Source organism: Lactuca virosa, chromosome 3 (assembly GCF_052849685.1).
Source record: "Lactuca virosa cultivar CGN04683 chromosome 3, Lactuca_virosa_CGN04683_v6, whole genome shotgun sequence".
Classification (NCBI taxonomy): Eukaryota; Viridiplantae; Streptophyta; class Magnoliopsida; order Asterales; family Asteraceae; genus Lactuca; species Lactuca virosa.
Genome location: NC_136428.1, coordinates 112706336 through 112731774, shown reverse-complemented (window position 1 = coordinate 112731774; position 25439 = coordinate 112706336). Strand labels below are relative to the sequence as shown.

The following is a 25439-nucleotide window of genomic DNA, read 5'->3' as shown; positions in this document are numbered from 1 at the left end:
GCATGTGTATTCATTTATGATAGAATGTGTATTAATTTATAAATAACAGTGTATTCATTTGTGAATTGCAATGTATTCATGTGTGAATGATTGTATTTATTTATGAATATTAGTGTATTCATGTGAATGGGTGTATTTATTTATGATTAGATATATTCATTTTATGAAAAAATGATAATTTTTACACTTTTTTTTATTTTCAATTTATGAAAAATGCATTGAATTATTTGTAATTTGATGTGTTTTCATTTATGATTGGAAGTGTATTGATTTGGGATTGGATTTCTATTCATTTTTTTTTGAAAAACAAAAACGTGAAATAGTAGAAAATAATATTTTTTTTAAGATTTTCTTTTCAGATTTAAAATAAAAGGAAATATTATTTTTTTTAGGTGATTTTTTTGAAACGGTCATAAATAATTTTTGGGAAAAATCATAAAAAAAAATATTTATATATATTTCATTAACTAAAAGGAAATATTAATTTTGTTAGGTAATTAAAATCATTATCCCTAGATTTTAGGAAATCATTAATTAATATTTATATAAAGTTACTAATATACCCTTATAAAATAATTGGTCCAGAACTGTTCTCGCGTTCTCAACCTTTTAGGTATTCTCATTTGATCATCTCCCTATATATATATATATATATATATATATATATATATATATATATATATATATATATATATATATATATATATATATATATATATATACTCTAATTTTATTTTTCAAATTTCAAACATTTACCATCTTTTATCAAATATTTGGTTTATTATATATTTAAGAGTATCTCAGTTGTCAAATATCAAAATTTATGGTGATTATATATATATATATATATATATATATATATATATATATATATATATATATATATATATATATATAGGGAAAAGTTTAATAGAGAACCATAATTATTGGTTCTTCAAGGAACCAAATCTTTTTTTCAATTTGTAGAGCTTATTCTTTATCGAAAAAAAAATCTAAAAATATCTAAATTCATATATTAACATTGTGAATGTGAAAAATATTTTTCGGATTCACCTGTGAATCCGGATTCACATTGTGAATTTTCAAAGATTCACATTGTGAATTTGACGTAAAAAAAATCGAATTTGATATCATTGGAAAAAGGATAAAAAGTTATGAATTTCTGTATTTTTAGTTTTTTTTTTTTTTGATAAAAAATAAGTTCTAAAAGTTGAAAAAAAGATTGGTTCCTTGGTTAATTATGGTTCTCTATTGAACCTCATCATATATATATATATATATATATATATATATATATATATATATATATATATATATATATATATATATATATATATATATATATATATATATATATATATAAAGAAATGATCAAACGAGAACAACTAAAAGGTTGAGAACGCGAGAACAGGTATATTCATTTGTGATTCCATTTATTCATTTGTGGAGAAATGATAATTTTTTACGCACAATCATAATGAAATATGTTTTTTCTCTTCAATTGAAATTAAATGCATAAAAATTTATCATTTCTCCACAAATGAATACATGGAATCATAAATGAATATACTTTGTTTTCGCGTTTTCAACCTTTTTGTTGTTCTCAGTTGATCCTACTCCTATATATATATATATATATATATATATATATATATATATATATATATATATATATATATATATATATATATATATATATATATATATATATATATATATATATAGGAGTAGGATCAACTGAGAACAACAAAAAGGTTGAAAACGCATACATAACTATCAAAAATACAACACGGCTCTGATACCAATAGTGCGGAACAAATTAACAAGTAGTTTCAGATATTTTTTGATGATAAAAATCATACATTATTTTATAAAACTGTTTTCTATCTTTGCTTATAAACTTATGATTATTGATTAGAACTTGTAAAGCTTTTAATTGATTACAATAATAATGACGATTAGCTTGTATCTTTGAATCAGACATGATGAATAATAAAAGAACAAAAGTTATTTAAATATTTCAAGCATGAATTTGATTAACTTGATTATTATTAAATGCGAGTATTATTTTAACAAAAATTTCAAATTTTGTAGAATTAATAGTTAGAATAACTCGAAATGAGATTGCCATAGAGATAATACAACAACTGAATAAAATTCTTTATATATTACCTTCTTTTAAATTACAATCAGAGTATCCGTCTGGAGCAAGTATGATTTGAAAATCTAAAGATTTTGAACATCTAGAAGTAGATAGGAGAACACTTTTCTTAGACATGAACTAAACATTTGAGAGAAATTAAATGAGAGAAATTTTTAGAGAACCCAGAGATGATTCTAATTAAAACATATCTCCTCAATATATAGGAGTCTTGGAGTCTTGAAATATCTTGAAACGGGAAACCGAAGGATTACCGGATCAATCTTGAGAATTATTGAATCAACTTGCATTTGTCGGAGAGTAGATGTGGCAGACAAAACTCTAAATCTTTTGACAAATTGGCATCATATTTTGTCATTTTTTGATAATGGAAAATCTTCTTTTGCGATAATGGAGCATCTTCTTTCATCTTTGTAAAAGTTGTTTGTTTTCTTGTAATAATTTAGCATCTTATCTCTGCAGAAGATTTGATAATATTTTTGATAATTGATGTACTCACACAGTGTATAAATTTGATAACAGTTGAATAAATACTAACACAATTTGATAACACGTCAATTTGATAACACGTACTACCCCCCCTTGAATAACAAACACTTTTGCAAAATACGAAATGAAAGAATACCTTACATTGAAGGTATAACACCAAAATAAAATTTAATTAATCTGCAAATGGATCATCAAAAGGATCTTGAGCATCTTGAAAATTATTTTTGACAGATGTGGGAGAATTTTCTGAATTAGTTGGAGAATTGCGAATTTCTTGAAGTAATTGTTGTAGATCTTCAGGGGAAGAATTTGCAGCGGCACGAATTTTGCTAATAAGATTAGCATCTGGAGAAGATAGACTCTTGATAAGATTCGCTTCAATTTCTGGCTTTTGATTATACATTGATTGATAATGATTGAAAACAGCCTGCTCGTTTGCTTGAGAAATTGTGACTTTATCCCACCATTTTAGACGAAATTGTCTATTGAGCCAAGGGGGATTTAAGTCTGTTGCTTCTTGATAAGAGAATGTCCAGGACATGATCCATGGAACTTTGAATAACATGGTGAACTGTAACAAATATTCAAATTCTGGGATTTGTTGAATAAATAGTTCTTTGAATTTAGAAAATCCTTTGAGAATTTCAGTGGGTAAACAAATAGGAACAAGTCCCATATAACGATACCAATTGACAAACCATCTGGGGTATTCACAGTTGAAATTTTTATCAAAGAAAATGAACCATGAATGAGAATAGTTTCGAAGAAAAAATGCTTTAGTCCAAGCTTCTTGGTAATCATAATATGAATATCTTGGATAAGCAGGGAATTGATAAAGGGGTTTTTCTAAGGAAAGATTGGATGACCAATTTTCTGGAGAAATGATTTTAAGAATTCGGGCTTTGCTAAAATCAATAGATCCTTCCTTATTATTAGAACGGTGATCAATCTGAACAGATCCAGATTCTTGTAGAATGGTTTGATAATATTCTCGAGATTTGTAAGAGTTTTCATGAAAGGTTTTTCCTCGACCAAAGAGGTGTTCAGTAAGAACATGAAAACCTTGATTAAGCTTAAGAATTTGAGAATCTTCAAGTATTTGGATTTTCAAGAGATTTGGATTGAGAACATAAGGGGCTTTATTTGTAGGTTTAGGATTTGTTGAAATTTGTGTTTCAGAAGGAATAGGTTTTGAAAAAGGGCTAATTGATTGAACTGGAGAAATGTTTGGAGTAGCTAGTTTTGATTGTAGCATGTTTGAATAAAGTTGAGAATTTTTTGCAATTGGAGTTAATGGGGAAAAACGATTTTGACTTGAGAAAGGAACAAGCTTTTGATTAACTGGTTTCTTGTCTTCAATCTTGGAGGAAGACGATGAACTCATTTTCCCTGCAAAAATTCACGAGAAAGAAAATCTGGTAATGAATTGCTTTCTCCTCTTATAAATTCAATATCGAAATCAAAATTGCCCAACAATGCTTGCCATCTAGCAAAAATTTGTTTAGAAATAATATTTTTAACATCTTTTTCTAAAATTGATTTTGCAGATTGACAATCAATTCTTAATAAAAAAAATTTCATAAATAAATCATCTTCAAATTTAGTAATACATAAAACAATACTTAAAATCTCCTTTTTAACAGTTGAATAATTCTTTTGAGTATTATTCCAAGCACCTGAATAAAAACGAACCAATTGTTCTTCAGAAGAATTTGATAATTTTTGTTTTAAAATACCTCCAAATCCAATTTCACTAGCATCAGTTTCGACTATGATATTAGCATGAGGATGTGGTAAATTTAAACAAGGTAAAGAAGGAATTTTTTGTTTTATAAGTTTAACAATATTAGTATGTTCTTGAGTCCAAGGTTCTGGATTGTTTTTTAATCTATTATAAAGAGGTTTGCAAAGAGTTCCTAAATCTTTGAAAAAATCATGAATATAATTTAAACATCCTAGAAACCGTTGAAGTTGTTTTTTATCTATAATTTCATCAGGAAATTTATTAGAAAATTCTAAACTTCTTATAATAGGTTTAATAGTATTATTAACAATGTTATGTCCTAAAAATCTAATTTCATTTTGAAATAAATGCATTTTCTTAGCTGAAACAGCTAAGCCATTTTTATAAATTAAATCATAAAACTGATTTAAATGTTTGAAATGTTGGTCAATAGATTTTGAAAAAATAAGAACATCATCAATATAAACAATTGAAAAACTATTTATAGGAATGATAATATCATTCATAACGTTTTGAAATTCAGAAGGAGCATTCTTTAAACCAAAGGGCATAACGTTCCACTCATAATGTCCAAAAGGAACATTAAAACCTGTTTTGTATTTATCTTCTTCATGAATTTGAATTTGCCAAAAACCAGATTTCATATCGAATTTTGAAAATATTTTTGAATCATAAAGTTTTTTCAATAAATCTCTTTTATTAGGAATAGGATATCTAATCCAATCTAAAACTTTATTTAAAGGTTTATAATTGATAACTAATCTTGGTGATCCTCTTTCTAATTCAGCAGCATTCATAACATAGAAAGCTGAACAAGACCAAGGAGATTTAGAAGGTCTAATTAATTTTTTGTCCAATAAATCTTGAATTTCTCTTCTACAATGAGCTTCTAATTCATTATTCATATGAATAGCTCTTGATTTTGAAGGAATATCTTTTTCACTGAAAGTTTTAATATAAGGTAATTTGACAATATGTTGTTTTCTGTTCCAAAAGGCGTTTGGAATATTTGAGCAAACATTATTTTCAAATTTTTGTTTTAAAGCTATAATTTTGTCTTGAATATACTTATCTTGTAATTGATTATGTATACGAAAATCATTAATTTCATTGATAAGGTAATTTGCTTGTTTTGTTTTATAATTAAGAATATTAATAGTTGAATAAGACGGAGGTTCACAAAATTTAAACATAATTTCTTTTCCAAAAACTTTAGTAATAATTCCATCATCTTGAACCATAAAAGGATATAATTTAGTAATAAAAGGTGTTCCTAAAATTAAAGGAGAAGTAAGATTTTTTACTAAAATTAAATGAGTTTTATAACAATAATCTTGATTGTTACAAATATGAACATCGGAAACTTTATAATTTATTTTTAAACTGGTTCCTTCAGCTCCAGTAAGCCTAGAAGAAGTTTTTTCATAAAATTGAGTGGGAAATATACCTTCTTGTATACAGTTCATATCAGCACCACTATCAATTAGAGCAGTAATATCCATTTTAAAATTATCCTTTACTAAAGTTATTTGAGTATTCCATTTTTGAGAAATTTGATCATTTATAATTCTTTCGATAACCTTTTCATCTTTATTATCATTATTTTGTGAATTAATAATATTTTTTCCCTTTTCAAGAGTTATAATTTTGCCTTTAATTTCTTTTATGTCTTGTTTAACTGATTTTAATTCTTCTTGAAGTTCTTGCATGGAAATGGGTTTTGTTTCAGAAAATTTTTCATATATGTCTTTTAAATTAAAAAATTTTGTATTATCTGAAACAGAATTTTCATTCTTATTAAGCATTTGTTTTATCAACAATTCTTGGATATTTTTATCTTTAATGGAATCTAAATTTTTTAAAAGATCTTTGTCATTGTTTGTAAGGACATTAATTGAATAATTACAATTACATTTTCCAACACATTCGCATGTATCAGAATCTTCCGAACTTGAACTATTTTGCTCTAAAATGTTTAAATCATTTTCTTGAAAATCGGAAAAACTAGAATCGGAATCGGAATCAGAATTTAACATAATTTTTCTAATTTGTTCTTTTAATTCTTCCGAAATATTTAATTCATTAATTTTTGTTTTTACATAACAATTATTAGCATTATGACCATTACGACCACATTTATGGCAAATAATAATGTCTTTTGATTTTCTTTTAGATTTTTTATTAGATTGTTTATAAGGGTTTTTTGATGTTGAAAATTTATTTTTCTTATAATTCTTATAATTTTCCGATTTATTATATTTCTTTTTCTTGAAATATTTTGAAGATTTTTTATTATATTTTTTGGTTTTTGAAGTAGACGGACCTGTTAATGGTTGATAACCATATTGTTGACAAAAATTTCCTAATTCATTTTTACTATTAATTCTATCCTTTTTAAGTTTTTCTTTAAATCTAAGGTCAGCACAAATAGCTAATCCTTCTTTATTAATATAATTAATTAAATCTCCATAAGTTAGGTTTTGATAAGGAATTGTATTATTAAAATTTTCTCTTAATTTTTGTCTAATTCTTTCGGCAAAAAGTTTTGGAAGTCCAGCAATAAAACGTTCTTTCCAATAAAATTCTTTACAATCAGGTCTTGAAAAAACTTTAACGAGATAATTATCTTTGTACCATCTGAAATCAGTTAATTTTCTACAATGTAAGTTCATTAGAATTTCAGAAGTTCTTTCTTGAAAAGTAGTAGGATCTCCTACAAAATTTTTGATTATAGCAAAAATTAAAGTATTAACCATATCATCCTCTTGAGTTTGAATAGGTAAATTATTTTCTTGTTTTATAACGGTTTTCTTGGCAGTCATAATAAAATTCTTTTCTTCTGGTGTAATATAGAAATCCCACCAACCTTTAAGAGTACCAGTAAACCCGGAAATAATAATATTAACAATTTGAAGTTGAGTATTATTGTGAGACTTGTAAGCATTAGCTGCCATGGTCATTTCTTGAACAATATTAAGAATTTGATGTTCAGAGTTACCATCGATATTCCATTCGTAAACAGAGGTACCATCGTAAGCTGAACGATCATATTGAAAAGCTCTTTCTTCAATTTGAACATCAGGAAGAGAAGGTCTATTCCAGTAATTTTTAATAGTTGGTTTTGGATTATTACCAAAAGAATTAATCTTATTTAATCTTGAAAAATCATTTGTAAGCTGATTTATATCATCATTATCATTTATGAATTGTTGAGTAAGATTATCTAAATTTAATTCACTTTCATTATTACTTTCGTCAGATTCGTCAAAAGAGTCATTATTTGTTTTTAACATATTTATAGATACTTTTTTTGAAATACGAAAATTAGTAAGTCTTTTTTCTAATTCATCAATTAAATCTTTATTTCCAAGATTAAAATTTCCATTTATTTGATGAGGAATAAAGCTGACATTACTAGAGCTTGCTATATTATTATAAAATTTTTTTGTTTCAATTTTATTTTCTTTTGATAACTGTAAATTTATAGTATTTTCTTCAATCCTATTTAGTTGATCTGAAATAGTTAAAAGAGTTTCATTCGAATAATTATTTTGATAAATAATATTTTGAAAACATTTTTCATTTGTTATCTGACTTGGAACTTTAACTAAAAGAGTTGCAATAAAATTATTATCAATAATGATTTCCTTTTTTGGCGGATATTCAGAAATAATTTCTTGATTAGTAATAACATCCTTGTATGTTTTTGAAGAAACAGGAAAAACAGTTTGCATTTTAAAAGGATAATCTATATTATGTTTAGGAACATAAATCAATTCGAACCATTGAAAAAACGGAGAGTGAATTTGATTTGATAAAACATAATCTTCCCAAAGTCCAAAATGTAAAAATCTTATATAATATGAAAAGTTTTCTTCATGCCAAATTCTTTTTGTATTATTATAATCTTTATAATATTCTTCTTCTTTTAAATAATCAAAATTAACATATGAAGGTATTTTAGAAATATCTATATTATTATTCATTTTAACAAGTTGATTGATTTAATCTGAAAGATATATTTTTAATAATACTAAGTTGAGCACTAATAACAATATATTTATTTTTAATCATTTTTGATAAACAATATATTATTTCCTTTTGAATATTATAATTATATGTGTCCTTTTCAATATTAGATAATTTAATTTCTTCGTCTTCTTTAAGTTGTTTAATTCTATTTATTTCTTTAGAAACGCTTGCAATAATTTGTCATCTAGTCTTTAATAAATTATTCCAAAAAGTATTATTATTACAACAACTAATCTGTCTTTTAGAACTCATTAACACGTATATTTAGATAAATTTGTTAAATAATTATCAAGATGTATATTAAAGGTTTTTAATACTGCTTTTATGTTATTTATTTCTTGCTCTAATTTTAATAGTTCCTTATCATTAATTATTAAATTTATATTTTTTAATTCTAATACCTTTTCTTGTAAGAGTTTTTTAAATATTTTTATTGAATTTCTTAATCTTTTAATAGCAGTAACTCTATTTATGTTTAAAGAATTACAATTTATTTGAACTTTATTACTCATGATTGTTGTCTATAATTTTGAAGTTCATTAATAAAATCAGATTTAGTAGGACTTGGTAAACTTGTATCACTAGTTTGATCTTCTTGATAAAGAGGTTTAGGAATAGAACTAGAATAGTCAACAGTTTTTAAATTTAAAGACTTTGATTTTGAAAACGAAGATTTAGAAGTACCAATTTCAGGAATAGAATTAGTAGAAAATCTAGATGATGGAAAATTTATAGAAGAAAAATTTATATCAACTGAGCCATCATTATGCTCAATTATATTTGAAATTTGTTTTGAAGAATCTAAAGATTTTGGTTCAATAACATTTTGTAAATTCCAATTACACGATTGAGTAATTTCCGACCATTTAAGTCGTTTAGGCATATGAACTTTTGTATGATTAGTATTTGCTTCGTAAATAATTGTTTCATTTCTTGGACTTGACAAACGGGTTTTTGGTTCTAAAGTAGTTGTCATGGTTTTATAACAAACACGATAAATGATTGCTAAAGGTTTAGAGTTATTTTTAAATTCTAAATTCTTTGTTTCAATAGTTAAAACCAAAGTGTCTAAAATATTTTTGTCAAATAATCCTACAGAAAAATTTGGATAACAATTAAAATAAATTGGTCCATTTGCGATATTTGTTTCTGCCATAGCTAAAATAGAATTTTGAAAATCTGTATGTCTTTTATCTCTTAATATTAAGAGAACAGGAGCATCAACACCAATTCTAAAAAGAGGTTTGATAGCAATTTGAACAAGACCTAAATGAAGAAATTTATATTTTTGTCTATGTTCAAAAATAGATCTTGATGATAACAAATTTATATTTTGTTGGTCTTGACCAATGGATAGGGTTTGTTCAGTCATTTTAATTGAGTAACTTTGAAAATAATCAAAAGTCCCTATTCTATAAATTGTATTTATATTTGTTTTAGGTATAGTCCAATCATTTAAATTTTGTTCTATATTATCAATAGTTTCTTCAATCGAGTTTATATGATTATTATCTTAATCTTGTTCTTTATTCATGATATTTTTACCAGTATCATATTTTTTAGATAATATGCGTGAAAATCTACTCATATTTAATTAATTTTAGTTTAAAAATTTTATAAGAAAACTTACTTGTTCTATTTAGGATGAACAGAGAGGGCATCGGCCCAACGATGATTGTGGTCCGGCTCCGCGACTTACCATACTTGCACGTCTTACGCTAATCCAACCAATCACTGGTCTGGTCTCTGTATCATTCTTAACAAAACTCATAATTTTCTTAAAATTCTTCAAACAAAATTTAATTAAATAACAAACAGAAATATCATACATAACTATCAAAAATACAACACGGCTCTGATACCAATAGTGCGGAACAAATTAACAAGTAGTTTCAGATATATATATATATATATATATAGGTTTAGGTTCTATGGAAAACAAAAAACCCTAAAAAAACCCTAAAAATCATTAAAATGCATAAAAAAAATACTTAGAGATCACAAAACTTTTTTTGAATTTTTTTTTTCAAAAAGTCGCAACTTTTAGGTCAAAATCGCTGAAAAAAAATTTTGAAAATTTTTTTTTTGTACAAAAAGAAATTGATTTTTTTTTCAGCGAAATTGTAAAAAATGCTGCCATTTTTTGATAAAAAAAATTCAAAAAAAAGTTTAGTGATGTCTTGGTATTTTTTTATGCATTTTTATAATTTTTAGGGTTTTTTTGTTTCATTATATATATATATATATATATATATATATATATATATATATATATATATATATATATATATATATATATATATATATATATATATATTCGGGTAAAATTTTTGGGTATTTCCTTAAAATAATAATACCTGATACCGACCTATATTGTAATTCGGGTTCTCGGGCTTCGGGTATTCGGGTTTTAGGTCGGGTTGAGTTTTTTCGGGTATAACCGAAAATTACTTAAGTGCCACTTATTGATTTTTTTAATTCTTTTTTGCATTTTAGTTGCTTTAATAAAAAATTGGATAGCAAAATATTCAATACAATTAACAAATACATATACGATAACAATAGAAGTCGTTATAATACATTATGTGATTTTTGTATTCCATTTCAAATTTTGATAAAAAAAAAACAGGTTATGAAGTACATGATCAGTGTTTGATCAAATTTGGATTAACCAAACATGTTACATGATTTAATGCAAAAGGTGAGATCATAAAAGTTATAAATAAAAAACTTAACATGTTATCTAAATTGCAGGGACAAATTATATAGCTATATTTCAGTTTACAAAGAAGAAACCTAGACTTGTTGACAAAAAAGAAACATATACATAGTTGAAAAAAAGAAATATATCGTAGTGCACAAAAAAATGAAGGAGAATCTAACGTCTCGTTCATTTTCATTATATTTGTTGTAACATTCTGTTCAAAACTCCATTTCACTTTCAACAATTTCTTTTGTATTTACTATATACCGTTCAAATAATGAAGTCATATAATATTTGGTTTAAACTATAAGGAACAATAATTATGTAAAATAATGATACAACTTTAATAGTTATTAATAGCTAGTGTATTGATTAATTTTTTTTAAAAAATCGGGTATTCAGGTATACCCGAATATTTTTAAACCTACCCAATATACGACCTATTTAGATATCAGGTTACTTGATTACCCGAATTTTCAAACCCGATACCCGATTTATCCAACCCAATCTACCCGAATTCAAAACGGATCGAGTCGGATAATCGAGTATTTTCAACAGGCCTAAGGTTAACCGTTAAACCATTACAAAATGTCTTTGTAATCACTAGGGACCATGCGATATAACGTCTACGAACATGATGCTCAAAAGGAAGATTACTGAGAATCTTCATTGACTTCGTTTTATTTATTTATTTATTTTTATTATTTTTTTTAATTGAATCATCTATACAAATAAAATCCAAACATTCAACCAAAATGCCATAATTAGTCCATGTATTTTTAATGATCGGAACTTCAGCACTAATACACCAGTTGTATAAATGATTTTGATCTCCCTATTGATACCCAAGCGAAAGCATTTCATGAAAATGTATTATACGATTTTATTATTATTATTATTATTTTTTTTTTTTTGTAATGTAACAATTTGTTCTCTAGTATTATTGTTTGAGGGATGATCTTGATGGTTTCATCTCTATTTCAAACGAACAACTAAACTAACTTAAAAGACCACAAAGAACAAACAACAAACCATACATATACCAAATCATGCATATGCAAGATAAAATATTTCTAAGTTGTTTTGGGGCTGATCTTAATGGTTTCTCTGCAACCAAAAGATAAGTCTTGAACAATACTAATATCCTCCAATTCATCATTGCTCAATCTTTCTTTCAACTCCAAGATGATTGAACATTAATAATAAACGCAACATTATCGTATGACAAAATAATGAATCGAGTTCATTATAAGTTACATGTTTGCATTGTTAATAATCAAACAGTCAATATTAGAAGTGATAAAATTCAACATACATTCTTAAATATTCGGCAGAACTTGATTGTTAGAAAAAATCAACACCGAAGGCTGTTGACAATTTTAAATTTTGATATGAATTATAATAATAAACTTTACATACTACTGTATTTGTTAATAAATAATGAAAAAAAATCATACATTTATAATCCCAACTAGATGGGAACCCCCGCAATTCGGCACTAATGTTAAATAAAACCAACGGAAGACGGTAGAAAGCGTCGCTTTTTTGTGAAATATAGTACATTGCCTAAATTGTGGACATAGTAAAGTATGTTGCTATTCACTTCAATTCACCTATTTACAAACGCATAATAGTTGAATATGTTGTAATATGTGATTAAAAAATGAATGTACATCCTAGCAATGAAAATTGTATTGTAGCTGATATCTTGCTATAAGTTAACAAATAACATTCACAAACATGATTAACAAATAACATTCACAAACGATCAGTCTCATAGATCAAAAGGAACAATATATCATGGTTTCCATGAACAACAAAACCTTTTCATTCTATTCATTAATTTGAAAACATGTCAGGTAGCCATGAATCATAAAAAACAAAGGTTTTAGAAACACGGTAGCTGTTTCCAGATCTATACTGGAATAGAAGCAACACTCAATTCCATAATAATTGCCACTCATGTTCTTGTTGGAATTACAAATATAAATGATGAAAATTTTAGTTTCAAAAGAAACAAATAATGTTACTTGTTGAGATTGTTGTTTCATTCAAATAACGAAATACATTCATTTACTTGTAAGCATTCTATTTCTTACAACATTATGCTTTCAGCTTTCTTTTCTTTATGAGCGATTATGTCATAAAAACTGTAGCCAATTATAGAGATGGAATTAGAATGCTATAATAAATAATTATTGAAAGTAAGTTGCTATTTTTTGCATTTTATGTTTTTTTATTAAAAAATGTTAACCTTTGATTTCATTTGTGTGCTTCAATTCTCTTACAAATGTCATTAATGTGTAATTATATAAAGTATAATCACAAGACGATTACCAAAATCGTATGTCACATGTAATAAAGTGACGACCTTTTTAACCTTTTTACCAAATGACCACCAACAGTGATTCTAGCAAAGCTGCCTCTTCTTCCTGAAAAACAATATATGAATATAAATGTATTAATGTTATCAATTATTTAATTATACACAAAAGTTTTTTCAGTTATGGGTAATTAGTGTCTTAACCGATTATTTCATTCGGTCCAGGCTAAGTGAAAAAGAAACAACCATGTAAGAGAAAACCAAAACTGTTGAAAATAAAAATTAACTATAAAAACAGTATGCAGGGGCATTTTGGCCCAAAACTGTTAAAATCAAATTTTTTAACTATAAAAATAGTATGGAGGGGCAGTTTGGTCCAAAACTGTTAAAATCAAATTTCTTTCACGATTATAAAATTTGTCAATGTGGCCCCCATGATGTGCATAATCTTACATGTAGGTCCCATTGAAAAGACACCTATAATGGAATGAGCAGGTCTCTTTTCCTCTACATTGTGTCCTTTTTTGGCAAAGTAAAAACATCCTCCTTTTTCATGAATTTCTATGTAAGTTACCAAAAATGTACATTCAATAAAATGAGGAGGTCATAAACTACAATTATTCAACTAATGTAATAAATAAATAAATAAACTTTAAATTTTCAAATTTCATTCGTATGATTTATAAAAAACTATGAATTAATTGAATAGTTTTTTAATTTCTATTATTTGTCCAAAATCAGATTCTTTTATAATTTAATTATTGATAAATTTGAAAAAACTATTAATATGTTACCTTGCTCAACCATTAATGTGTTGATCTTTTAAGTAAACTGCAGGTCATCCTAAATTCACAAACTGGCACAACCTATCTCTTACACTACAAATTACTGAACCTAACCTTGCATCGGTTTCTAATTGTGTAGTATGACCAACATGAAAGCTGCAAATGGCCTCTGGGAAAATTGTCGTGCTCGGAATTCAAATGATGGGTGTCAGAGCAACACACCTGTTAAAGGTTCCAAATACATAACAACTTGCATACCAAATACCTGTAGCAAGAAATGTGGCTAAATGATTTTAAATGGATAATAAGGTTAAGAGGGGAAGAAATCCAAACCTCTTCACCAGTCATAATAGCTTTGATATCCTGCCAAACAACAATAAATCACCAAATTTTAATAGTTTTACCCTTCTTTGTTATCTTTGTGTTTCAACAGAATATTACAACACCCATTTCAGATAATGAGCCACCAACAGGAATCATAATTGCACTTGCTGGAAAAAGTTTACTTATAGACATAAATTGCTTTTCTTAGGAAAAATGAAAATCATCTTCTGACCGCTCCTAATACTACATGTGCAGATGTTTCATTATGTGCCTTTATAAAAAAATCAAAACGATTAACAAAAATCTTACCATTTAAGATCTGATCCAGTGACTTTGTTGTTGATGGTGATGGAATCAACTTCTTTTCTTTTACCCTTTGTTAGAAGAGTAGGATCTTGAACATTCTGTAACAGTGACAAAAAAGAATTAAACACAAAGAAGTTGTAAGATAGAAAGCTTTTAACCATTTCAATACACAAATTTGTAAATAATCAACAATTTGGGAAGACCGATGGAATCAACACCTATGTTTCCATTTGGTCCCATTAAAAGGTCAACCACCGCCACTTCCGGTGACCCGGTCATCGCCGTTGTTGAACTTATACAGAAGAAGCAGCAGAAGCCCTAAAATTAAATAAACCATCTTCATCTTTCTCATTGCTTCCAGGAGCCTGAATTTTGTTATTTCTAAGGTTAGCAGCAATAGTATGACCAGAGGAGTTGGCATGAGGAAGAAGCTTCCTTTTCTTGTTGGAGTTCCAGAAGTTTTTGATTGCCTTATCTGTTCTTCCTGGTAAGTGTTTCGCTATCTGTGCCCATCTTTTTTAAAATAAATAACAAAAGAAATCAATATCTTCAAAACAATTAATTAAAAGATAAGTAAAAATTTTATCTTGTTAATTACTTATTTCCCAAGGTTCTGTGTAGATCAGTTATGAGCATCGCTTCTTGTGAAGTAAAGTTTCCTCGTTTAAGACCCAGTCTTAGATAATCAATCCATCGTAGTCTACAACTTTTCCCACATCTTTGTAACCCTGATTCAAATCCAAATCCAATCAAATATGTTAGTAATATAACTATAATACATATTAATAAGTTAAAGAAACTAATAATTAAAAAGAAAGACCAGCAAGTTTTGGAACCTAACTCCAACAACCATGGCTTCCATCTGTAGTAATATAACTGATAAGCTTCTCATCCTCATCTGGTGACCACAACCCTCTTTTTATCTTCTGTTTATGCTGCCCTCCACCTATTGCTCATTCACAAACAAATAATACTTGTAATCTTCTAAATATAACACATTTTGATATCGTTATCACATATAGAAATATGATAACATCAACATGTCTATAAATTGACTGATGTCGACTTTGCAAAGAAGCACCGTATGACCAGGAGCAGAGTCGCAAGAGAAGCAGAACCTCTCCCGTTCCTAATCATACACACATTCTTAGTTTTTTTTTTGTTCTTGAATTGACAGGAACCTAAGGATACTGCAACAATTTCGGTGGTGTTGAATATGCAGAAACACAAAATTTGAATAATTCATAAACCGTAGAAATCTAGGTGTATATAAAGTACCTGATTTATGTTAGGCTGCCGCTTCACCTGTTGTAGTCCCCACCTACTGTCTGCCTCCTTGAGTTCCGATTACTACCTACTCGTAGGGGTTGTTGCTGTTCAATGGAGAAATAGGTTAAAAAAGGGGCTGAGGCGGTGAAGGATACTTTTGGTTTTCGTCGAAGAGACGTTGTGTGCTTCATCGGGTCTATGATGGTACCCTGGAGTAGAAAACGTGTTGTTATGCTACCACCGGAAACGTCAAAAGAAAAATAAACCTTACCTTGTCAGCAAAAATGTAGTTCTTTGTTAGTATACATGTATTTGCCTGAAGAAGAAGGCAAGAATGAAAAGAAAACGTAGAGTTTTTTTTACCATCGGATAGTACGATCCTCAGATTCACTTGCCGATGGTTGTGGATACTGAAATCGACTTTAGGGATTTCGTTTAGAAGCGCAAGCGAAGACCAACCCTGATACCGGCGAGGGGAAATCGACGACCCCACGTTTATTTGAGGGTCGGGAAGTAAGCAATTCGTGTAAATAGAAGACACAGAAGGAGATATCTCAAATCAGTGAAGAGGCACATGGAGAGAAGACGTACACGGTTGAAGAAGGACGGAAATCCGGTGAGTAGACACTGAATCGCTTCTTTGAAGTAAAACGCAGCTCTCTGAAGCGCTTTTCCGGTGGGTGAACGCAGCTCTCTGAAGCGCTTCGCGGCGGCACCGACGACTGCACGGGCGGCGAACACAGCAGCTTCTTTAGGCACCAAAGCCACAATAGCCAGCGGGTGTTTCATGAGTTGCGGTGCCTTCGGTGTGAATTCAGATTAGATAGCGAACCCTAATAGAGGTAGGCGACGGTGGAGGTGGGATGAGAGGGAAGCAAATGGATTGCGGAAGGTAGTTGTGTTTAGAAGTGTCGTTCACTCGTTCAGAAATGGAGGAATCCAGAACAAAATTCGTGGGAAGCACAGGAACCGAGGCAGAACCGGTGGGGGAGACGTGGGAACGACACGTATCAGCCCCATCCTTATCTTTACACAGGGACCAAATTGCCAATACCACAAACATTAGTGCCAAAAATCTGAACCACTAAAAATATGAAAACTTATGGGCTATTTTTGCCAAACTGTTCACCAGTTCACTATTCATGTTACAAGCCAAGTTTAGTTCCCACGTCTCCCCCCATCCTTATCTTTACACAGGGACCAAATTGCCAATACCACAAACATTAGTGCCAAAAATCTGAACCACTAAAAATATGAAAACTTATGGGCTATTTTTGCCAAACTGTTCACCAGTTCACTATTCATGTTACAAGCCAAGTTTAATATATATATATATATATATATATATATATATATATATATATATATATATAATAACATTTTTAATATAAATATTAGCATAGCATTTTTTTTTTAAATCTTCAATTTAGAATTAGAAGGAAAACGATATAATAACTTCTTTTCTATAACCAAATCACAATAAGTCAACAATTCAAACGTCTCCCATCCAAAAGAACCGAATCCCCCCGTGTGAACGGAATTTATTTCCCATGTTTATCGTATTAAAAAGGCAAAAATATAACATCTTTGTCATACTATAAAAGGAAATCCACATAATTTAATACAAACGATAAATTAACAACCCGCTTTACACCACAAAATCTCATCCACACATATCATATTTCATATCTAACCCTCTTTAAATCAACTTGAACCAAATCAACCCAACAACCGAAATAATTGGCAAGGTGAAGATGTTAGTAATTTGGTAAATAGACACACAACCACTGCTGTCAAACCCAGTTGTTCCTGTTGGCCCAAGTCCACTCTGTGGATTCACATTGATTCCAGGCATTGTGCCACTCCCACTTCCAGTCCCAGTCCCCGTAGTTCCAGCTCCGGTTCCGGTCCCGGACCCTGGAGTTCCAGTTCCAGTTCCTGGTGTTGGGGTTCCAGTTCCGGTTCCGGTTCCGGGTGTTGGGGTTCCGGTTCCGGTTCCTGGGGTCGGGGTTCCGGTTCCTGGGGTCGGGGTTCCGGTTCCGGTTGCTGGTGGTGTTGGAGTTGAAGTACTGCAATGTTAAAAACCAAAAGAAAATAGTGAATAGCTTTCAAGACCACGATCTTTAGGCCATACTCGATACAAATAAACCATCTTCTTTCAAGAAAAAAAAAGACAAATAAGCATTCACTTTGAAAAATTGATCAACTTTGAACACAATTATATACAATGGTTTAAATTTTAAGAATGTAACAGGAAGAAGCACTGAAGAATAGCTTATTTATCACATAAAATATGTAAAATTATAATTTTTGATACAAAGGGGAATAAGTAGTTGCCCTAGTAGCACTTAATGTTGAGCATATATAGTAACAATACATATCAAGAAACATATGTCAACATGCTAATTAGATCGCAAAGTCAACGCTGTATTGACCAAACAGTTATTTCTATTAGGGTATGATTCTGGATCTACCAAACCCTAATTGTCAAAAAGATTTTAACCTGAACGCATAAGGTACAAGTGATTAAAGCCTAGCTATGAATTTGGCCATTGCAAAAAAAAGGGTTTACCTTTGTTTACTTAATTAGTTCAAAACAGTATAAAAGATATAAAAAGGCAGATCTTTACATGATGTGTAACATTTAATCACGAAAACAAGATCCAATTAAGATGGAAAGATATCATACCTAGGGTTCCCAGAATAACAAACAGAATTTGCACCTGTAAATCATCAAGAAACACGGCACAAATGAGAATACAGAAATGTTCAGAGGGTAAGATGGTAAATTCAATGGAGAGTGGAGACTCACCAGAAGGGGGTGTTTGGCTAACAGTAGCAGTGCCTGAGAAATCACAGCTCCCTAGAACTTGACCTTTCTTTTGATAATAACTATTAACAGCGAAATTGCAATGATCCTTGACTGTATTAGGGTTAAAACAAGCCCCATTTTGAGAGATTTGAGCACAGTCGGCGCCATGTCCACAAGCATAATCAATGTTCTTTTGAAGAACGTCGTTACTCAGTGCAGTGTTGCATACACAATAAGCTGCATCTGTTTTTGTAAAGTAGAAATAGACAGGAAATGGATCAAATTAGGGCTTAAAATGAAAATCAAACAGGAATCCAATCGAGAGAGAAAAAGAGAACTCAGAAACCCATTTGAAGGAAGGAAGAAAAACAGAGAAACCTTGAAGTAGTCATTTGACAAACGGAAAGAAAAACAAGAGAAATCCCGTTAACATAACGACAATCTACGACTGATTTATCTTGCAGAAAACCCAAAAAATACAGACATTAAAAGTGTTGTTAAAACGAACGCTCGGGAAGGAAATCTAAGTGAATCCAAGTTAAGAAAAGGTGAAAAAGCAAGAACCCATATGAGAAGAAGCAAGAATGAAAATCTTACTTGAATAACCAGCCATAGCCAAGAGAATCGCCATGGAAATTGCAAGAAAGTCCATGATTAGCAAGTGAGGGTGTTTGTTTGCTTAAAGGTTTACTTGTGAAGTACGGATGCACAGCGATTAGTGAGAGAGAATGGGAAGGGACAGATGTCGGAAATGGAGGGTTGTAGACGAGATCGACGGTGTGTGTACTGTAGACGTGTATAGGCGGCTAATTTATGGCTTTTATTATTTAAAAAAATAAATTTTAAAAACAACTTTGGATACCCCTCCCGACTTCAACTTACCTCTCGAGTTCAACTTAATGAAAAAAAAAAAAAAATAGAAGTGTGAGGAAAGTAAAAAAATTGGTGCTTCCAAATTTAATTAAAGAAAGGAAGTGGAAGGAAATTGAAGAATCACTTTTCCTCTTAATTTTCCTTTCGATTTGGAAAGAAATAACAAAATGTTTAACTTTCATTTCATTTCTCCTCAACTCAGAAGCACAAAAGACAAATTTATTTTCCTTTCTTTTCTCTTCTTTTCTCTCCTTACTTTCTTTTCTCTTCTCTTCTTTTCTTTACTACAACTCGGGAGCGGAGTGTAAAAGTGTAAAACCCGTACATCAGTCATCACTCATCAGTGTTTCACCTGAAAAATCATTATTCTTTTTCTTAAAAGAAAATCATGGGGATAAAATTCCTATGAGAAAATTGCAATAAAATCTCTACATATTGGCCTCATAATCGATTTAGTCACTATATATATTTTTTATTCAATTAAGTCACAAATACCGGTAATCGTATTCAATTTAACCCTTTGACCCGGTCAACAAGTCATCCAACTTTCAAAAATTACATTTTTGGCCCATATTTCAAAATTTATTACAAATTTGATCCAAAATTTACACTTTTGGCCCGAATTTTAAATTTTATTACAAATTTGGTCCAAACTTTACCCTTTTTGCCTAAATTTTAGAATTTATTATGAATTCATCCTAACTTTAGTTTTTTACACCTTTTTTCTCAATAAAATGTTTCTAACATGTTTTTTATTTATAAAATCATATTTATAGAAAAAAACGTATTTCACATAAAAATCTTATATTTTCTATATAAAAACTGTTTTTAATAAGTTTTTTTGTATATGAAATATCTAGTTATAAAAATATGTATTTATTAAGTATATAAATATATACAAATCCGTTTTTATAAAAAAATGTATACAAAAACGTATTACAAAAAAATGTATACAAACATCTATCACCTTTATATATATATATATATATATATATATATATATATATATATATGTATATATATATATATGTATGTATATATATATATATATATAAAATCGTGTTTGTTTATATTTTTTTATAAAAATGTATTTAAATAATTTTTTTATATAATACGTGTTTGTATACATTTTATAAAATCGTGTTTGTATACATTTTATAAAAACGTGTTTGAATAATTTTTATATAATACATGTTTGTATATATTTTATAAAATCGTGTTTGTATACATTTTATAAAATGTATATAAACACATATTATATAAAACATTATTCAAACACGTTTTTATAAAAAAAATGTAAACAAACACGATTTTATAAAAAAATATAGATAAAATAGGTGTTTGTATACATTTTTTTTGTAAAATATGTTTTTGTATACATTTGTTTTATAAAAAACGGATTTGCATATATTTATATACTTAATAAATACATATTTTTATAACTAGATATTTCATATAAAAAAAAGTTTTTAAAAAAAATTTATATAGAAAATATAAGATTTTTATGTGAAAATACATTTTATTTTGTATAAATATGATTTTATAAAGAAAAAACATATTAGAGACAATTCTTTGAGAAAAAAAGTTGTAAAAAAACTAAAGTTATGATGAATTCATAATAAAATTCTAAAATTTGGGCAAAAAGAGTAAAGTTTTGACCAAATTTGTAACAAAATTTAAAATATGAGCCAAAAGTGTAAATTTTGGACCAAATTTGAAATAAATTTTGAAATCTGGGCCAAAAATGTAATTTTTGAAAGTTGAATGACCTGTTGACCAAGTCAAAGGGTTAAATTGAATACGATTACCGGTAGTTGGGACTTGATTGAATAAAAAAAATATATAGGGACTAAATCGATTATGAGACCAATATGTAGGGAGTTTATTGCAGTTAGGATCCTTCGTTGCTTCCTCGCGACTTTCGGTCTCAAAGTCAATTTCCACAAATCCAAAGTTTATAGGATCGAGACATCAGTTGATGAAATTACTAATTGTGCTCGTATCATTGGTTGTGAGGCCGTTACGTTTCCTTTTACATATTTAGGTGTTCACGTAGGCGCCAACATAAATTTAAAGAGGAATTGGAATCTGGTCGTTGAAAAGGTACACAATAGGCTTTCTTCTTGGAAATTTATCTCGTTTGGAGGTCGTCCTATGGAGGTCATCTAACCTTAACCAAATCAGTCTTTAGCAGTCTTCGTTATATTATTTCTCCTTATTTAAAGCTCCCTTGTCAGTTATTGAAAGGCTTGAAAAAATTAGAAGGAATTTTATGTGGGGGCACCGGTGAAAAAAGAAAATACGTTGGGTCGTGTGGGATGTTATTCTCAGATTCAAAGATAATGGAGGGTTGGTAGTTGGATTTCTTTATGCTATGAACATGTTCTGTTAGTCAAATGGCTTTGGCGCATCAAGGTTCGCCCAAATGGTTTATGGAGTTGCGTATAGGGGGAATTCATAATCTCGATAGGAAACCACTGGAGGTTATCCATTGTCTGGTACTTGGTTAGATATCATCAAAATTGGTTCGGAGTTGGAAGCTTTAGGTATACATTTTTCTTCCTTATTCGAGTCTTGCATTGGATTTGGTTCCAACACGTTGTTCTGGCATGACAATTGGACGAGCCATGGTTCGTTGGCTTCTAAATTCCAGTCTCTTTTTTAGCTTGATAAGAAGAAATCAGTAACCCTCTTGGGCTTGGAAAAGGGGTAAGCTTGATCCGAGTGAACAAGTTGAGCCCTTTAGTTTCAATGAGATTGTATCGTCAATGCAAACTCCGAATGGTTTAGACACGTGGAAATTTAGATTGTCGAATGATGGGATTTTTCATATCCAAAATTTAAGACTCCTTGTCAACCTAAAGGTCTCTCGCCCTATTCAAAACCCCACTGTTTGGATTCGCGTGGCCTCACTTAATGTTATTTGTTTTGTTTGGAGAGCTTGTTTAGGATCCCTACAGTTGTGGCCCTTGCTAAAAGAAAGGTTAATATTTCGAATATTTATTGTCATAATTGTGATGGTGGCTTGGACAACTCTGATCACTCCCTTCTCCCGTGTCCTTTCTCTAATAGTGCTTTAGCCTTGATCTTTAACTGGTGCAACATTCCGATCCAACAATTCGATTCGATCAGTGGTCTCGTGGAGTTTGCTGCCCAATGGGGGAGATGTCCTAAAAAACAAAAAAAAAATGTTGCCATCATTTATGGTTTCTTATGGTGCGGGTGGAAAGCTAGGAATGCTCAAGTCTTCAATAAAGTTCGGTTGTCTCAGCAGTATTCGGTGAATAGCATCATTACTTTGGTGTTCAATTGGGAGAAATATACGGGATGTTACGGCAATTGTAATTGAAATGTTTGGTGATTCATTGTATATTCTTACCTATTTAAACTTATAGTATTTGACTTGTTAAGCATGTAAAGATTCAAAAACCATTTGGTCATAAAACAAACACAAATTCAACCCCCATTGCTTGAGATAAAGCCATGTTAATATAATAAGTAACAAATTAGATTTAAATTACTGTGAACCAACAAAGGTATACTACATTGAAAAGATGTCCATCAATCCAAGTTTAAATTCTATGGATGATAAAATTAAGGATGAACATAAGCGGGTATCCAGCTAAATTCAGTGGAACCGGAACCGGAACCGGCTACATCGGTTCCTAAAATTTTGGAACCGCTCCGAATCCGCCGGAACCGGTTCCGGTTCCGAACACCCGCTTCCAAAAAATTTCAAACTATTTCAAGCCAAAAGTGATGAAATTTTTAATAATTATCTATTTAAAAACCTCATAATTTATAATGAGTACTCTCCCGTATACATGATCACAAAACAGATATAAAATCGGAGGCAAACATGTCTACAACTTGTTAGTTATCTTTTTTTGTATAGCCTCTTTTCTTCAAATTCATTTATCCCTCAAACAATATAGGATGATGTGTGGCAAGTGGCCTCCGTTTTCTTATAACTGATAAATTCAACAAAAGAACTTTCATGTGGAAAGCTAGAACTAGGGTTGGCAACTTTTTTAAAGGTTTTATTATAAAACTTTTGAGATAACTAGAGTTTAAAACGTATGGCAGTATATATATATATATATATATATATATATACACACACACACACACACACACACACACATACATACGAACCGGTCTTGACGGGTGTAACACCCATAAAAATCATGTCAAATTTAAACTTTTAAAAACATTTCAAAACCATTAATCATTAAAAAACTTGTTTTCAAAATGTATAATATCAGAGTATTCCATAAACATAAACATAAATATGAGGAGCTGTACGATCACGCCTTTGCCTTCCCGCGATCACTTGATGTACCTGAAACAATAAACCGAAACTGTAAGCCCGATGCTTAGTGAGTTCCCCAAAAATACTGATACACTGCACATAACACATATACAAATAACAGCATGTACTGGGTCCACAGCTTTACAGACTGGATTACCCATGGGCCGACAGTGTGAGTCTGGATTGCCTTCCGGGCCCACAGCTCACATCTGGATTGCCACCGAGCCCAGTACGAGTCTGGTATGCCCCACCTGGCCCTCAGCTCGTAACTGGAATGCTCCCGATCCCACAGTACGAGTCTGGCATGCCCCACCCAACTCGTATCTGGAATGTTCCTGAGTCCTCAGTATGAATCTGGTATGGCCCGCCTGGCCCTGAGCTCATATCTGGAATACTCTAGGGTTTGTTGGCTACCGCACGGAGCAGTACAACCTCAACCCAACCCACATAATATGTCAAAATATAATACAATTAATGCGCATACAAGTAATCACATAATAATACAGGTAGTCCTACAGATCTACCCTACTGGCATAGCAACTAGCATGCAACACTAACTCATACTCAACATACTACCAACTACTAGGATATCATATCCAATGGGCCAGCCTTGGTGCCTTAGACCCCTTAGTATAGTGAGGTAACTCACCTGGCACTGCTGAAATCCAGCGGATGAAACTCCAGCTGCTGGTTGACATATTCCCGAACTGCCAACATCAAACAATACCCAGTCAATAATTGGGTTCTAAGCCCAAGGTCCAACTCACACTCCAAAGGCCCAACAGTCAAATAATGGTCCAAAGCCCAACATATGGTACTCAAGTAATGGGCCAAGGCCCAACATATGGTACTCAAGTAATGGGCCAAGGCCCAACATATGTCCCAATTTTCCAAATTGGGCCCAGACCTCTACATGGTCTTTCTTTGAGGCCCATCCATTTATTCTAGTCCAAACTCTTGGTGTTCCCATGGCCCAATATCACATAATCATCAAGGCCCAGTTATGGCCCACCTATGGCCCAATTTTCCAAATTTGGCCCAAGTCCTTCACATGGGCCTTATCCTAAAACTCATCCAATTATTTTCGTTCATTTACTTGTTCTTGCATAGCCCATCAATAGTCCAATCAGCAAGGCCAAAACCAAGGCCCAAGTGAAATTAGGGTTTTCACATGAAATGACGATTAGGGTTAAGTGTTCCTACTTAACCCATTAAGGGCTTAATCCATTAAGTCCAATATTGCCTTTGGTTAATTTGCAATTGATTATTAATTAACATTTTCAGTTTAGTAATTAATTCAAGTGC

General features: G+C 30.0%; 1 protein-coding gene and 1 long non-coding RNA gene across 12 annotated transcripts; both read right to left on the bottom strand.

The window, feature by feature from the left end:
* Nucleotides 1–13003: 13003 nt before the first annotated feature.
* Nucleotides 13004–17130, bottom strand: LOC145166399 (uncharacterized). 11 transcript variants are annotated; one of them, XR_013740516.1, is made up of 9 exons: nt 16729–17129; nt 16501–16597; nt 16147–16408; nt 15710–15814; nt 15467–15596; nt 15087–15381; nt 14872–14966; nt 14353–14601; nt 13004–13562 (listed from the first exon to the last, which is right to left on the bottom strand). It is a non-coding gene; the product is annotated as an uncharacterized LOC145166399 (long non-coding RNA). The 11 variants fall into 11 exon arrangements; XR_013740517.1 differs by having other exon boundaries at nt 16147–16403; XR_013740518.1 differs by having other exon boundaries at nt 14353–14503; nt 14572–14601; nt 16501–17128.
* A 513-nt stretch (nt 17131–17643) lies between these two features.
* On the bottom strand, nt 17644–19703 carry LOC145166398 (uncharacterized). Its single transcript, XM_079085367.1, has 4 exons — nt 19547–19703; nt 18950–19192; nt 18827–18860; nt 17644–18206 (listed from the first exon to the last, which is right to left on the bottom strand). The coding sequence occupies exons 1-4, from the start codon at nt 19599–19601 to the stop codon at nt 17837–17839; spliced, it is 702 nt and encodes a 233-aa protein (XP_078941493.1). The 5' UTR covers nt 19602–19703; the 3' UTR covers nt 17644–17836.
* Nucleotides 19704–25439: the final 5736 nt, after the last annotated feature.

Bases quoted from the DNA above. Each gene is read 5' to 3' on its own strand.
- LOC145166398 (XM_079085367.1), bottom strand. From the start codon at position 19,601: ATGGACTTTCTTGCAATTTCCATGGCGATTCTCTTGGCTATGGCTGGT. The intron at 19,193-19,546 runs GTAAGATTTTCA...TTACAAAAACAG, and splicing joins GGCTATGGCTGGTTATTCAA to ATGCAGCTTATTGTGTATGC. The intron at 18,207-18,826 runs GTATGATATCTT...TTAACATTGCAG, and splicing joins TGTTATTCTGGGAACCCTAG to TACTTCAACTCCAACACCAC.